Source organism: Pristis pectinata, chromosome 25 (assembly GCF_009764475.1).
Source record: "Pristis pectinata isolate sPriPec2 chromosome 25, sPriPec2.1.pri, whole genome shotgun sequence".
NCBI classification, from domain to species: domain Eukaryota; kingdom Metazoa; phylum Chordata; class Chondrichthyes; order Rhinopristiformes; family Pristidae; genus Pristis; species Pristis pectinata.
Genome location: NC_067429.1, coordinates 27,600,268 through 27,617,799, shown reverse-complemented (window position 1 = coordinate 27,617,799; position 17,532 = coordinate 27,600,268). Strand labels below are relative to the sequence as shown.

Sequence of the window (17,532 nt, the reverse complement as noted above, 5' to 3'; positions counted from 1 at the left end):
GTATGTTAGATATCAGAATGTGGTATCAGCTCCAGATTAATAGTAGATATACATGATAATCCTACTGGAGATGATATTTATTCAGCAAACAAATGGTCCAATATAGGTCTTTTAAACTCATAAATATTGCCAAGATTGTCCATGCTTCAACTTATCTGTTACTAGAACCATTACCCATGATTTTGCTACCTCTGGACTGAACTATTCCAAATGTCTTCCGAACAGCCTCCCATCTCCCACCTTCCTGTGGAAGCCAAGCATATATTGCCTCGGCTGTGAAACACCCTCCTCATGAACCTCTCCATTTCCCTATGTTCTCTAACCCCAATGAGACTTGACTCCAAAGGGAGACCAACCCCAGAGCAGGACTATTCCCACGGGGTCCTATGGGCTAACTGACTCTCTGAAGGAATCTTATACATATTTTGTAGTCATGGAATTTAGTGACAAACCACATGACTGACACTACACATAATACCCTGACCTGTTCCATTCTCATAAATATTTTGTTTCCAAAATTCCTAAATTCCTGAAACTTCTGTTCTTAATGAGATCTCCGATTTTCAGCATTTTGCTGAAACTTGAAGCCCGGAATCAAGGGAACAGTGATGTTTCTTCGTGTATTCAACAAGGTGGAAAACTTTCCTGACAACAAAAAAAGGAAAAATCTAATCTGGCCAAACGCTGTCACATTTGTCTACTCTCAATCACCAGTAAATTCATGGAAAGTGTCATCAAAACATACTAATGCTTATTAACCTGTCAACAGTGCTCAGTTTGTATTCTACCAGGATCAATTAGTTTCAGACCTTTTTCAATCTCAGTCCAAATGGGGACAAAATAGTTTGATTTCAAGGCAGAATTTGATCAGAAGTTGCATCAAATAGCCCCAATACCATTGAAGTCAGTGGGAATTGAAGGAGAACTCTCCAAAGTCTAGAGTCAGACCAATCACATAAAAGGATGATTATATGGTTTGGAAGCTAATTATCAAAACCCTAGGATATCACTGCAGGAGTTCCTCAGGGCAATGATCTTAACTCAATCACATTCAGCTCTCCTCAAATGCTCCTCCCTTCAAAAGGTAAGTTCACTGACACTACCACAGTCTTGTTCCATTACAGTTCCTCAGATAATGAAGACTGTATGTAGCAAAACCAGAATAATATTCAGCCTTGAGCTGATACGCAGCAAGTAACATTCATACCATACAAGTGACAAGTAATTACCACCTCCAGCAAGAGAAAGTCTAATAACCTTCCAGAGACACTCAATGGGATTAGAATCGTCAAATCCACCAAGGTCAATATCCTAGACAACACCACTGATCAACAACCTGACTTAACGTAACTACTTTGATTTAGGTGTTCTGCAGTTTGTGACTCACATCCCAACTATCCACCCTTCTGGGTCAGTGCAGCTCCATCAAGGCATGACAACATGGCAAGCCATGGTGTTTGATTGACACTCTTTCCAGCATCAGTATCTATAAGATGTACTCCAGCAACTTAACAAGATTTATTTAACAGAACTTCCCAGACCTGTGACACTCTCCTCCCTCATGGGGCGTCCACTTTCTTTGTATCCCTTTAAGAAATATACCACTGACTTGAAAATGTTTCAACACTCTGTCACTGTTGCAGAATCAAAATCCTGAAGTTCCCAGCCTAACAGCACTGTGGGAGTACTCTCAGTGCTTCTGAAGACAATTTACCACCCAGCTTCTTGAGAGTGACTAAGGATGGCAATAAATCCTGGCCAGCAACACCCACATTCCCCCATGAACAAAAAAAATCTTTTTTAATCCATAAAAATTCTTGCAATAATTGTTTAATGTAGGTTATGGGGGATAGTTGGAAAGGTTTATGAGTGTGCTTTTAACATGATTCTGCACAATATTATATTGACTGACTAATTGACAGCAACCTTAATTTAAAAATGTTGAGACTTGCATGACGCCTCCAGACTGAAATTCTCTGGCACCCGGCCCATTCATAAAGGTAGAATGTCACTTCGTAAACTAGCTATAACCTCGTGTGTAGGTTCTATATCTTGGCTTAAGCTCGCTCCTTGAATGCACGGCACATTAAGTCACCTCTAAGTGGGTTGTTTTGTTTTATAAATGTGTTTAGAAAAAGTACTGGGACAAAACATATCGCATTTCCTGCTCTTTGCACTACAGTGCACCTCAGCTAAATTGCAGCAGTCAAGGGAGAAACTGTCATTTCTAGCTTTCATGCATTTTATTCTAGAGAACTAGGTATGAGGCTGCACATCCCATTATTAAGAATGATCCATTTTATTTTAACCACGTTTAAGAAACAGTAGCTCTATTTTCATGCACACATCTCCAAAACTGGAAATGCAATGGACTTTCATTCCCTCTGTAACCTAGTGGTATCAGAGGTCATGGCGTTCTGTAACCACTTTCATCTCCCTGTTGCTCCTTATCAATCCTCTCCCTGCCTTGGTTTCCACTGACCTCAGCCAACATCAACTCGCACCTAGTCCCGGATGGGTTGAGCTTTGTAGAATTAGATCCCAAATAGATTCTTAGTTCTCCAGAACCACGTTTTCATCTGGTAATATTTGGGTTAGGTCTGCTCAGAGTGTAACTTGATGGGAATGCTCTAGAGAGGAGAGAGTGCCGGTTCACTTCTCGATCAGATTTTTAATAGAGTGAAAAAACATCTTCCACTTAGGATGGTTTACAGTCCACAGGCCACACATTTGGGGGGTTGGCAATAATTACTCTCACTGTTATATTGGCCTACTCTTTCTATAACAACAATGGGAGTGTTTTACAAGTAATCTCTGGTAGTCTGAGCCACTGTTGCCTGACGACTGAAATACCCTCACATTCAGTGGGATGTTGGCTTCAGTGCTTTGGCCTACATCCTCAACCAGGTCAGTTCATGATCGGTTTATGATGACTGATTGCGCTGAGTTTACAATGCTTGATGGGTTTTATTGAGATCTGGCCCTGGTTCGGGAGGGAAGTTGGGTATATTCCACAGTTTGCATCATCTTCACTCTGAAGTTTGCAAACCTTTAAGAAATATATGAATTTCAAATCAATGAATTAAGTAACCAATTTAAATCAATGACTGAATTAAAGAATTATTCATTCTTAAGAACTGAATGAATAGATTAGTGAATCAGTTTTATAAAATTAAGTTAGAATTCTGCGTAAAATAATAATCTGCACCGTTGAGTCAGGAACTGTGCATTCACCTTCCCAGTTTAAAATGTTTATTCATTTTCAACTTTAGAATCTCTCTGTTTTGGTTTGAGCCCCGTGGTTCTGTCCCCTCTCCCTTTTCTCTTCAGAGATTCAGTAGGTTTTGAAATTTCTCGCTCTTCAATCACATTGGAGAGGGGAGGGGAGGGGGTGGGTGGGTGAGGAGAGAGCACTGAGATTAGAGAGGAGTGTGTGTGCGTGTCGTGGCCACAGCCACCTTCACCCTGATCCATACCGCCCCTCCACCCAGCCTCCCCGCACCAGGTCAGCAGACCCGACAAGATGTTACGGCCTGGTTCTGCCATTACTGCCACTTAAATTATATTTTTAAACCATACCTCCTTTAAAAAAAACACATTATTTGCTTCTGAGTTGAAATGCTCAGGATCAGTTTTGATGCTTCATGAGCTAAAGGGATTAAAAAGAGCAAAATAAGCTTATACTGAGAAAAAGAGTTAAGCTTCTACCCCACTGCGAGAGAGGGCAAACTATATCAGCGCGAACTAGTGATTAGGGCCATAGCTGCGCCATTCACACGCCCTTTAGTCATTTTGATGAAAGTGTTTCAATAGGGATTTCCTAGTCTATCCCACCCGATTGGGGACACACTAGAATTAAGAATAGTTGGCTGTTGCTACGATTTGTCAGGGAATGCCAGAACTCTGCAGTGGGTAACGTTGCCTGAAGTAACTCTCTCTATTGTATTAATAATACAGTGTGACACCGAGCTAACAAAGGCAGATTCAGACACTCAGCAGGTAATGCAGCTCATTTTCCAGGCAAGAGAGTCAGCCTCTGTCCTGAGCTGTCACAGGACATTCCCACACCTCCAACATTACTCTCTCACACTTACTCTCTCATACTTAATCCTAGGACCATCCCACACCTTCATCACCACTCACAGTCACTCTCAAACTGTCCCAGGACATTCTGATTGTGTCTTGTAGGTTATTATCCATTGGTCTTGTACTTTTGGTGGGTTATTCGTTCACAATCACTTTAGTAACATGCTCCTTGTTCTATTCCTGGCATATGTGCATTGCTATGTATTTAACATTACCCTTTCATCCCAACACTTGTATCTTTGCATCACCATGCTTCTCTCATTTAGAGCCAAGGGTTAAACAGGAATATATCATTGTTTGTTTTCAGGACACTGGGAAGCATCACACACATCCACTTATCCTGTGGACATTAAAACCCAACCATGCCTTTATGTTTTATTTAGGCTAGGTGAGGGTGGAAGGTTTCTTTCCATGATGGACACATATCATCCAATTGAGTCTTTAGAGCAAGTGTTGGTTTTCATAATCATTTTTAGTTAGCTTGAGGGAAAGAGCTTAGATTAGTTTCTTTCTGCTAAAGGATTAAGTCAGTTCAGGCATGAACATTAAGGATGCACCATTTTATCAATTTCAGTTTGATATTCATGAGTAAAAATGGTGGTTCTGAAATACATGTAGTGAATTTTTCAGCACAGGATTCAAAACTTAAATGCACGATAGGATTTAAGCTCATATTCCAGGCTGACTCTCCAGCTGAAATAATGAAAATGTATCACTTTTCCTTTGTAATGTTAAACTGTCTATACTCTCAGGTGGATATAAAGATGCAGACCAGGGGAGTGCTCCTGGTGGTCTCACCAACATTTATCCCATGAGCAATATATACTCTGTAAGTCAGGGTGAAGGTATCTCCAGCCAGTACATTCAGACACTCCTCTCAATTTTGGTTTCTAGAAACTTGCTGTGTGCAAATTGGCTTCAATGTTTCCAACTGCCTACAGTTCCCAACTACCTTACTGATCATTGGGTATGTTAGGATTCCCTGATCTCACAAAAAGCATTATATAAGTGTAAGTCTATCTTTTTTGTTTGTTTCTGTTTCTCACCTTTCCTTTTATTTATATAGAGCCACTTTCTAATTTGAATCACATGTTCTGGAACACATTAACAGGATAATAGAGAGTAGTCTGCCAGTAATGATTGACAGAATTACCTGTGCTGGATAGGGAAAGGTGAATAGTTAGAAAGCAGACAGTCAATGTTTCCATTATGGAACTGAGTAAGAAAGTCCATAAGGTTTGTAGGATCATTCTCTGAGTTGTGCAGGTTTGACCATCTCAGTTGATTGCTGGGACATTGTTAGGTAAGGTTATTAAAAGGTTAGGGAACCAAGATTATTGAAGGGTAAATGGACTTAGGATACATCTCAACCATGGCACACTCCTCTTCTTAAAACAAAATAATTGGTCTCAGCCCTCCTTGCTTAGAATGAAAAAAGGGTACAGCTGTTAGTCCTGAACATCTCCATATTTTCCATACATCCTGATGACAATGGCCATTTCAGCCCATCGACGCTATGCCGACTCACAGGCAATCTTACTCACCACTTATTTTCCCCGTAAACTATTCTCCCCACATTCCCATCAACATTCCCGCACCCCCCCTCCCTCCCAGATTCTACCACTCCCCTACACAAGGAACAACTTACAGTGGTCAGCTAAATTACCAACTAGCATGTTTGTGGGACGTGGGAGAAAACCAGAGCACCCAGAGGAAACCCACGCAGTCACTGGGAAAACATGCAAACTCCACACAGGCAGCACCGGAGGTCAGGATTGAACCTGGGACTCTGGAGCCACGGGGCAGCAGCTGCACCACTGTGAGTGGATAGTGATATTAGATATTTGTAAAAGAAAGATAACTTATATGAAGCAACTACATGTGTACTGGTACAGCTTGGTGCATTGCTCCTGCACTGTAGATCTTTTCCTGCTTTATCCTTTTATTCCTGCTTGCCTTCCTAAAGGTGCCACTTCTTGTTAAGATAAACAATTCCACAGGTACTTCCATCTCCTCTCTTACTCAGGGAGAAATTTGTCACCTGACCTTTGGATAACTATTGTACAATCAAGAGCTTCGGAGGGGACTGCAGTCCTCTTCTGGTCTGCCATGTGCATTTTTTTTCAGAAGAGCCAGCAGACTGTGGGAGTAGCCTGGGGGAGCTCCACACTGCACTGACAAGTGGGTGGGACACATTTTTGTGTCATCTTTTCTGTACATGATCAAGCCCCAGTTTTGGCTGTACCTCAGAGAGAAGTGCCATGCAGGAAAGGGGGACGAAATGAGAAAGAGAGACTTAAACAGGGATATTCTTATCCTTACAAATAATATGGGCATGTTAGAAAGGAAGGAAAAGAGGTAAAGACTTATATTTATAAATGACATTTCATTTATTCTGGACATCCCTCACATTAGACCCAGACAACAGTGAAAGATCTCAAGGATAAGAACTATTCACCAAAAGTGATCAACCAGATTCAAACTTGGTATGCCCCATTTGTCCAAAGGTAATAGATATGTGAATGGATGGAGGGATCACACTTCTATAAAACAATATAAAAACATCACCAGACCCTAATTAAACTTTACCAGTTTTCTTTCCAACTGAGGTGTATTAACTGAAAATTAAAGGAGTACTATTTCCAGAACTATGGAAATGCCCAAAGAAATATCATAGAACACTAATAATGCTTCCATGTTATTACATAACTGTCTTCTAATTTAATACATCGAAATGAGATGTGATTCCATCTAATTTGATCTCCCTGCCAACCGGCATGATAATAATGGTTGCTATGACAGGAGTCCCCAGTGTGCAACTCAATGGACAGGGTTTGTAGATGTCATGAAAAGAGATCTGAAGATTATCAGCAACCCACTGAAATTCATTTTAAAGCCTAACTGTTACCATTGGTGCTCCTTTTAATGAAATGGGGTCACAATCAGTGCCTCCTTTAATAGGGAAATCACACATGTATCCTAATTTAAAGACAAAACCTTAGCATCAGTGACCCTCTCATATTGGGAAGATGCATCATGATAATAATTCTATATAATATGAATGTCATAATTCTTCTTAATGTGTCATTTTTAATGACAGAATCTCACCATAAGTACCTCTTTTAACAAAAATATTATCTGCAATCCTTTCAATATGGGAGGGTGATTATTTTTATGCAGTGACTCTCATCATCTTTAAAGAGGGAGTTTCATCACAAATGACCTCTTTATTTGGAGATCCTTACCTTCAAAGAAGATTGACAACATAAGTGCTTTTTTTTAAAGGGGTAATCTCACCATCAGCATCCCATTTTAATTGAAGAGTTTCACCAGCAGTATATCATAATATCGCAAAAAATATAGGATGCTACGAATGAGCTTTTTGTCTCTTGAGTGTGAAGAAAATAAATATCCCAGAGGCCCCACTCCTGATTATTATTCATTAACCCTTGCCAAAATTATGCATGCACTTGCACATTAGGAAGAAAATAAGATTAGTTTTGGCTGTGATGCCCCCACAGTAAAATAGCTCACAAATGAGAAACTAAGTGTGGCAGCTCTGAAAGCCTACACGAGTGAGGTACTTGAAGTGAGAAGGTAGAAGCAAAAAAAACTGAGAAAAAATTGCACATCAAAGATGATTTTTTTAAAATGAAATGTTTCATTCTTGCTCCATTTAAATATTTGTCGTTTTGAACAAAGACTCCCAAATTGATAATAAACGTTGTAATTAATCCAGAGTCATTTCTATGAACTAAATCAATGTAACTCTCAGTTTCACTAACACATCATATGAGAGTTTACTAAAATTATTTCCAAACCACAATGTTGTGAGTAAAATGAAAGCAAACAGAATTAAAGAAAACATAATATGCTGCTTCAAATCATTATCATTTTAGCAACTGATTTTAAGAAGAGGCCCTAATGGCAAAACTCTCTTTAACACACAATACCATGTCTGCTATTTAATGTAATGTATACTAATTAAATTTCTAATGATCAAAGAAACACAAACATTGGCAACATATATCTTCACACTAGTTTACAGATGCATCATGTCATTAGTTCAGATTACAAAACATGCCCATTGGCTTCTTTTCTGTGACTGTTGAAATCTGTGCATCTCCTGATCCCCTTCTCTCCTTTTTGTCTCTACGTCCAGCCACCCGGGAGTCTGCCTTTGTCCATGCCATTGCCTCAGCTGGAGTGGCCTTTGCCGTGACACGCTCCTGCGCCGAGGGCTCCAACACCATCTGTGGCTGTGACTCACACCACAAGGGTCCGCCGGGCGAGGGCTGGAAGTGGGGGGGCTGCAGTGAAGACGCAGAGTTCGGCGTGCTGGTGTCCAGGGAGTTTGCTGACGCACGGGAGAACAGGCCAGATGCCAGATCCGCGATGAACCGACACAACAACGAAGCTGGACGGACGGTAAGGAACGAAGCAGATTTGGTTTTTGTGGAATGAATTCTTTTTATATCAGTATGAGGATGAGATTTACTTGACACACCTTTTATCTTATTTACTATTTCAGATTATTACCTAGTGTGACCATTTTGATAAAGAATTAAAATGTTTTTGCACAGAAGAGGTTATTTTTCACTATGATCTTTAAATTACATCAGGGCCACTGTTTGAGGCTTTAATTTAGCCTCATCTGAAGCACTCCCTTTGTACTCCACACAGGGAATAATGTACATCAGGCACAAACGTGCTGGGAAGAGGATTGAATTCACAAACTTCTGATCCAGATGCAAGGATCCAACCAACTAAGTCAAGCTCTAGGTGTTAGCTAATGCACTTGGGCAGGGAGATAGTGAGGTGATGGGTGTTTGGGGAGAGGCTGTTACCCTCCCTTATGCTCATCTCAGCACTTCACTACCCAACAGTGCTGTCGTTTTGTAAATTATATTTGAATTTCTTTCTCTTCCCAGAAAGTGGCAGCCAGAAACTCAAAAGTGGCACTCCATTTGCTTCTGATCAAACTGAATATTGAAGATAACTGAGAGAATAGATATTCCAAGGGTATACCTGTACACTACACATAGACATGTATCCTCCCTACGTTGGCTGTGATGGGCAGTTTCATGGCCATCATTATAAGACTGGTACTCAGTTGGGCCTAGGCATTGAATATATACCCAGTTCTGATAAGCGTACCTTGGTAGCAACAATGGATGTGACCATCTATGGTGAGAGTTGATAGCAATAACTTTGGTTGTGTGGTGTTGCTTTGCAGTCATGCCCTGATATTGGAGATAGTGTGACATTGTAGAAGTAGCCATAGACCCAGCAAGGGGAATAGAGAGATAGGTAGGGGTGCCATCGGTGACCAGTGAAGGTTGGTCCCATTCCTGTGAGTGACGTCACTAAGAGAGAGCAAGAATGAAAAGGCCAAGGATTTCATCAATGATGAGTGAGCACAAAGGCAAGTCACCAGACAGGAGTTGAGTGTGTTCAGGCAGATATGAGTGAACCAATGTAGGATTTTTAAGCCTAGAGCTATGTGGCATTCAGTACACTTTTAAAGTGTAATTCATATTGGTTGCTTTCCAGAAGTAGGACCGTGAAAGGAAATTTCCCCATGTGTGCTTCAGCCGATCTGCACTCAGGGCTCTTTTTGCTTACTACCGCTCTCCAGCAGGGTAATGCAGTTGAGGAGTGCAAAATGTGACTGTGTATCTTGTTGTCAGTCACAGACAGCAAGGCCTTGGTCAGGACATTGCGGATCTGTTAAACGGATGGAAGAGATACAAGTAGGGAGCTGGAGAGGGGTAAGAACGGCCCTGGGGTGGGGACATGGTGGAGGGAAAAGATGTTGGAGATGGGACAGTCTTTGAGGGAATGGATGGGTTGATTATATCCATTTAAGGAGGGAGTGACCACAGTTTACTGGTAGTTTATATGTCAGACAGTAAATTACACTCCAAAACAAGCTTAGCACTGCAAATAATACAGGAGGCATTTTGGCACGAATAGCTTCTCATCCAGGTGTTTGCTATGTGTAAACAGGTAGGTGGCGTAAAGCCAGAGTATCTTTCTGGCATGCACTGATAGCTTGACACCCTTAAGGTACGTGTCATTCATTCTCAGTCAGGACCCTTTTAAACAGTAATGCAAACTGGTCACTTTCCAGAAGTTTGACTATGAGAAGAAATATCAGTATGTCCGCTTCAACGGATATAATCTGCACTCAGGGCTGTTTTGACTCTGGCTATTGCTGCCCATAGCTCTCAGCTGCTGGCTGCACTCTTCACATTGAAATAAAGTGAACTGAGCTTCTGACCATACATGGCACCCTACCCTCAGAGAAAACTATCAATTCTGCCCTGTCCTGCTTCCTTGATTTCCATCAGCCCTTCATTTGGGATTTGTGCTGATCATTGTCTGGACTCCAAGCTGTTGAATTCCCTGCCTCAACCTCTTTACAACTCCCATTCCTTCCTTCTTTCAGATGTTCCTTAAAACCTATCTATGACTGACCTTTTGTTCACCTGTTCTGACACATTTTATGTTGCTCAGTGTTAATTGATGTTTGAGAATGCTCCTGTTTGGCACCTGAAACATTTTACTGCACCAAACAGTTGATTTTACACAACCTCCTCCAACCCTGTATTTCTTTCTCCTTGTCTCTTGAGCCCTTGACAAAGTCTCTTGCTGCTAACACTGTACAGTCTGGAAATCACATTCTATTGGCAGCACAGTGACACAGTTGGTAAAGTCACTGTCTCACAGCTCCAGTGATGCAGTTCAATCCTAATCTCCAGTGCTGTCTGTGTGGAGTTTGCACGGTATCTCCGTGACTGCATGGGTTTCCTCCAAGTGTTCTGGTTTACTCCCACATCTCAAGGACATGTGGGTTGATAGATGAATTACCCACTATAAATTGCCTCAAGTGTGTGGGTGGATGATGGAATCTGGGGGATGTTGATAGGAATGTGGGGAGAATAAAATACATTTACTGTAAAATGATGGTCAGTGTGGACTCAGTGGGCCTGTTTAAATGCTGTAAGACTCTATGACTCTAACTCCATCTTTCCATCCTCCTTCCAAAACCAATCTCCTCAGCAGTCCTTTGATCATTTCATCTCCATGTCTATTTTCCTAGTTTAGTATTGGTAATTCATTCTCCTAGTCCATGAGGACACGAATATCAATGTAATGTTAAATTTGTTATATGAATGGGAATTGTTCTGGTTAATGGCCCTGATCACCAAAGCTGATGCATGATGCAGGCCTCAGTTCCCAGTGGGCCGACATCTGGATGATACCACATGAGGGGTCTTTGAAAGTGTTAGCTGTGGCTCAATGGTCCTTGGAGTTAAAAGTACATGGGTTCATGTACCACTCCAGAAGCACCATGACGTAACTCAACTGATATTCCACTATAAGACTGAGGGAGTGCTTCAGCATCAGAGACATTGCTTTTTGGATGAGGAATAAAGTCAAAGCTCCATTGAGCTCTTTGGGATGTCAAGGACATCATGGTGCATTTTCAAAGAAATGAAAGAGGTGCCAGTTATTTTCCCCATCAAGCAATGAAATCAAACTGGATTCTATGGCTGTTACCTGACTGCTGTTATGTGACCTTGCTGCCCCCAGTTTGGCTGCTACATTTACTGTGATAGAATAGCAACTGCTCTTCAAATGCATTTCATGGGCAGTAAGCACTATGGGGCATTCTGAGGTCAGATTGTGCCACTGATGAGATGGGAACCCATCAGACAGTTGCACTGAGTTTGTTTCAGGTTTCAATAAAAGACTTGAATATGCTGGTAACCGGGACCATTTAGTCAGGAGCTACACAATTGGTTGCTTCAATATTTTGGTGACTTGCTTAACCAATACAACCCAGCCACAAAAAACTGGAGTCAAAACATAGATATCAAAATTGACAGTTATGGCTCCAAAATGTGTATGAGAAATGTTGTTGTTTGATCTAATAACCATTTCTGTAGAATAAGAAGGTGTTATTAAGGCTGCAGTAACCTTTATGAAGGTCACAGCAAGTGGAGCAAACCATCAGTCCAGGTCCATGTGTAAGGTATTAAATATTATAATTAACCTGACCACATTTTTACTCATAATGCAGCAAAGTTGACTCAATGGAACAAAAATTTAATTTTTTTAGGTTTAGAACTGACATTTATGAAAAATGATTCATGAAAGAATGAGGCAGTTCAATAGGAAGGTGGATGAGTTAATGGATTTGGAACTCTGATGTTCTGAATAGTTTCCTCTTTCCCAATTTTTCCCGCACATTTCTGACATTTAAGTTTCATCACATCCATGAGCCACTGGTGGAGTTAGGATTACCAAAAATTAAAATAGCATTTACGTTAGCCATGGAATTGCACAACTGTGTTGTGTTTCTCTGGGCAGTCAGACAGTAAATCAACAGTGTCTCTAACTGCAACAAAGTCTTGACAAGTGAGGACCAAGAGGTCCAAACATGTGTGACCTTGTGATTGCTCTGGGTTCTGGAGGAAGCCCTCTGGCACTATGGTAAAAGAGGTGCCACTCACATCCAAGAAGGCCTGGGAGACCCAAGCTTTGCTCCCTGATCTGCATCAGATGGATACTCGAGCCTCACACCACTTGGGTTAGAAGGAGCAAAATCTACCAATGTTCCCAGTGCTGGAACGTATGCAGGTGTGAGGGGTGAATGTGTGTGTGGGAGTAACTATAAGTATTGTGGGAAAGTTGGTGCGTGCGTGCGTGCGTGTGTGTGTGTGTGTGAGAGACTGGAATTTGCTGCAATCTTTTCAAAAGCATCATTTAGTGGTGGCAACAGGAGTGGTGTGAAAAGAACTTTTCCCTCTGTGGATTAAGGTCACATTCCAGGAGTGTGAGTGCATGATCTAGTCAACACTTTAAAGCGGAGAGCTCCACTGAAAAACATGGCAGCTTTTGGATGCCATGTTAACTGAGGCACCATCCATTATCTCAGGAGAATATAATAGATTGTGTAACACTATGTTGTTGAAGTACAGGGAAGTTTTCCTCAGTGTTGTATCAAATATTCATTCCATAAATTAACATTGGCATTATCATAATGATGTTGATGGGATCTTGCTGTGTGCCTTATTTTCTATATTACAACAGTGACTACACTTCTGTGACTCAGGAAGACTTTTGGACTACCTGTGACTATAAATGGCCTGTACAATGCAAGTCTTTTTTTCTCTTTATTACATTTTCAGATGATGTTTAGTCATTATCACAGACTTGGCCCATGTCCCATTTGTATCCCTCAGTTCGCTCCTGAATGAAACTTCAGGAAGCATGTTCACATATAGGCATTAAACAGACCGGGCATCTCTGTCAGCAACCTCGTTAATGTTTATGTGCTGGAGCTGGGATTATTATGTTGAATAAAAGGCTCAATTATTGTAAATATAGGACTACAATTCACTTCACACTTTCACATTCCAATAGATTATGGAGTTCCTCGCCTCATCATCAACAAAGAAACAGTTTCAAGTAGGAAATGATAAATCCATCCCTAATTTCCAAAAGAGAAGAGTAAACATGCATCAATCTGTAATGTTTGCTGATTGTTAACAGGCTTGTCAGTGGAGGAGAGGAGGCAGTAACTCCCATCCTCAGAAACTTCCCATCTGACATTAAGAGCAGTCCTAAGACACAAGAAGGAAAGACTCAATGTGTTTGACCAGCACTTCTGCTCAATGTTATACCTTTCCCTGTATCTATATGTTTAACACCAATGGAAAGGAATTCCCAGCAAAGACTTGACATTCACATGGTGCTTTTGGGTCCCTTTCATAATGAAGAAAGTACTATAATGTCTTTCATAACCTCAATACATCCCAAAACACAGCCAATGGAGGACGTCTTTTTGCAGCATTTCAGGCAGTATTATTGCAAGAAGCACAAGAACCAAATTTGCACAAAGCAAGGGCCATCAAGCTGTAATTTGATATCAGCAGATAATCTGCTCTTTAGTAATGTTGGTTGAGGTATTCATTTTAGCTGGATCTGATGAGATTTTGAGAGGCAGATAGGGCCTCAGTGTAACATCTCATCCGTCCAAACCACCGTTCTGATGTCACTGCACTCCCTACATGATGTACCGGAGTGGGATTTGAACTCACAAATCACTGAGTCAGGGGGAGAATACCATCACTGCAGCTTACACTAAACCACAGAGCTGAAACAATGCTAAACATTACCCTTCCTGATATTCCTTGTTTGAATTCCAACAAGCATAACCCCTTCTTCCTGCCAGTGTATCAAGATGACTTTGATCAAAGTCTCTAATATTACCTTATGTGAAAATGACAAAAGTAATATATTTCCTCCTTGCCTGCCCTGACCCATGTGTAGCTTTGGCGTGGTGGTCCGCACGGCCCCCCTCTCCTCTAGTATCTTCCTCTTTCATTGAGCTGGGTGAAACTGCTACCTGGTTCCATCTGTATCTAACCAGTCCAAGGCAGCGAATCACCTGCAATATCTTCTCTTCCCATGTCTGTACTACCCCTCTAGTGTCCCCAGGGATTGATTCTTGGTCTCTTTGATTTGTCTGTCATAAGCTGTCACTCCACACTCAAAACTTTATATGTCACCTCCAGTGCCAGTTTCCACAGAGTCAGATAGCATGTAAGGAGGCCATTCAGCCCACCATATCTATGCTGACGAGTGGGCACCCATCTGTATTAATCTCATTTTCCAACCCTTGGCCCATAGCCTTCTATGCTTAGATGATTCAAGTGTATCTTGATGACTCCCAGCTCTAATTCCTGCCTCTTTTGACCACCTCTCCATCTCTAAACTGTGAGATCACCTATCCAACATTCATGCCTGGATGTTCAGAGACTTTCTCCCATTAATCCATTGGATCCCATCACAGAATCCAATCCGTGGCCACCGATTCCAATCCTCTCCTTGGCAACTGCTTGAAACCAAAGTAACCTGTTCACAGCCTTGGTGTCACACTTGATCTTGAGTTGGGTTCCAGATCACATGGCCCTACCTTCAATGAGCCTGCCTATTTCCACCTTGGGTATCCTCCCCCATGTCCATCCTTGTATCAGCCCACCTGCTGCTGAAACCCTCATCGGGGTATCTGCCACGACGATGTTTGATGCCATCAATGTATTCCTGTCCAGCCTCCATTGTTTCACCTGTAAATTTGAAGTCATCCAAAACTGTACCACCACTGTTCTAAAGCACAGCAGCCTTTTCACCTATCACTGCAGTGCTTACTGATCAGCATTAACTGCCAGTTAGACAACATCTTGGTTTTAAAGTTCTCATCTTTTGTTAACAATACCACCACAGCTTCACTGCTCCCTTTACCTTTAATCTCCTCCAGCCCTAAAACTATCTGAGATATCCGTGCATCTTCGGTTCTGGCCTCTCCCAATTTAATCTCACTCTTGTTGTGGCCTTGCCATCAAAGGCTCTAAGTTCTGGAATTCCCTTCCTGATCCTCACTCCCTCTTCTTCTGCTTTTTCAATGTTCCTGAAAACCCAACTTCACCAAGGTTTTGGTCATCTGCCCTAGTACCATCTAACATGGCTCATTGCCAAGTGTTGTTTGGTGACGCTCTGTGAAGCACCCAGGTTGTTCAAAGTCCTAATGAAAACACACCTCACGATGGAATTTAAGGTGAAAGTCAATCGCACTGACTGTGGTCTGTGGTCCAGGCAGGTTACCATTTTCAGACTGGGTCTTCTGTGCTTATGATACACAGACACTTGGAGAGACATCAAGGTATATTCAACACAAGCTTGAGTGTCACTCAATTAAAATTACTTTTACCTTGTGTGACCCGCAAATGGTGCAAGACAGCCATACAGAAAGAGGTTTTACACAACAAATACGAGGTCTGCTTCTCCGTAAATTAACAAGGACCCAGCTTACCCAGTTCATCACCAAAGTGTTTGATGCTTGGATCCTACAGCACGAAGGGCTCTTTAATATTTTAACATCCCTCACACTAGCTCTCCCCACCCCCTCCACTTTGCTGCAAGTTTCCATTGTGCCTCCTACCACCTACCCCACACGATTACATTGCCACAGTCACCCACATCCCAGCAACAGCTTGTCCACTCACCTCTCCAGCTGATTGCATCTCCTTGCCCCTTCAATGCTCTGACCTAACATATGAAGTCTCCATTCCTGACCCATCCCTGAATGAGGTTCACTCCAACTCTTGGTGCATTTTTTCACCTTGACCCATAACCCACAACCTCTCTGGGTTACTCCATCATTTCGGCAATGGAGGCACTTGTGAAAAAATGCCATTGTGGAAAGAAAGTTGCAAGATAATTCTACTGCATGTGCCACCTTGGGCTATATGTGCAAAACTGCAGTGTGATGGCTCCTGCATAAAACGTGTTGCACATTGCCAGTTTAATGCACCTTCTGATGGAATAATTTCCAGGTTGAGTTGTAGCTTTGTGCAAATTTGGTTTTAAACGTCACTTTGCCTTAACAAAGCCTCCATGAAATAGAATGCCTTTGTTGTATAATGCATCTTTCTTGTAAATAAGTTAAAACTATTTCAAACTAATTTCAAGATACTTTTTGAAAGTTATGTTTGCCATCAATGGGTGGTTATGTCAAAATATATTACTTTTCTGCCGTTTGGATTTACGATGTTATTGTTTTTGTTTGATGCTTCTTAATCTGAAAATGACATTTAACTCACCTACTTGAATCTTCAGCTTTGTGGCTATGCACCATATTTTATGGAAAACTCCTACTGGAGGGGTTTTTGTATTTGTACCTGTGATTATGACACTCTGAGGCACATCAGCCTGTATTGAACACCTATATTAGATTGCAAAGAATCCTACACCACACAAGAAGGCTATTTAGCCCATTGTGCATTTGTTAGCTCTTTAAAAGAGCTATCAAATTAGTGGCAATATTTTGTTTTTTCTCCATATAATTCACTGGCTGGTTGTTAGCTAGATGTGTAACAGGTAAAGTAATTCATCCCTGTTTCTTCTGAAAATGTTTCCCCTGAACTTCCCATTTTAGACTTCAGTTGCTTTGATGGAGCCCTGATGTGACAAGACCATTTTTCTCTTAAAGGATAAGTTCTTAGATTGTCATAAACTCATCCTGATGTGGCACAAGCCATTTTAGGGCAAAGGTCATTTTAACATTCAGCAGAAAAGAACTGCTGAAATGCAGAGGCTCAAAGCTAAAAAGAACAATTTGCCAATGTTTCTAATTATACTTTGTCAATGGCCACAGTTTGGAAGAGCAAAAAGCACATGGCACATGGGTGTCTTGGGCCCAGAAGGTTGATTTCTGTGTGATGCTGAGGAGAAGGTTTCATTCTTAAATATTGATGGCACTTTCCAGAATCCGTGCATGTAACTGTTCAACTGAAAAAATATGCATGGTGTCCATATGCAGTGCGGTCTTTCATCTAAACCAGATGGACATGGACTAGGAATCTCATGAACTTA

At 41.4% G+C, this 17,532-nt stretch overlaps 1 protein-coding gene across 1 annotated transcript in view; it reads left to right on the top strand.

The window, feature by feature from the left end:
• The window catches only part of LOC127582918 (proto-oncogene Wnt-3), a 55,490-nt gene that overhangs the window by 34,380 nt on the left and 3,578 nt on the right, over window positions 1-17,532 (top strand). Inside the window, exon 3 of the mRNA XM_052038571.1 lies at window positions 8,249-8,514. Coding sequence (XP_051894531.1) covers window positions 8,249-8,514 — 266 coding nt within the window. The remainder of the gene's footprint in view (window positions 1-8,248; window positions 8,515-17,532) is intronic.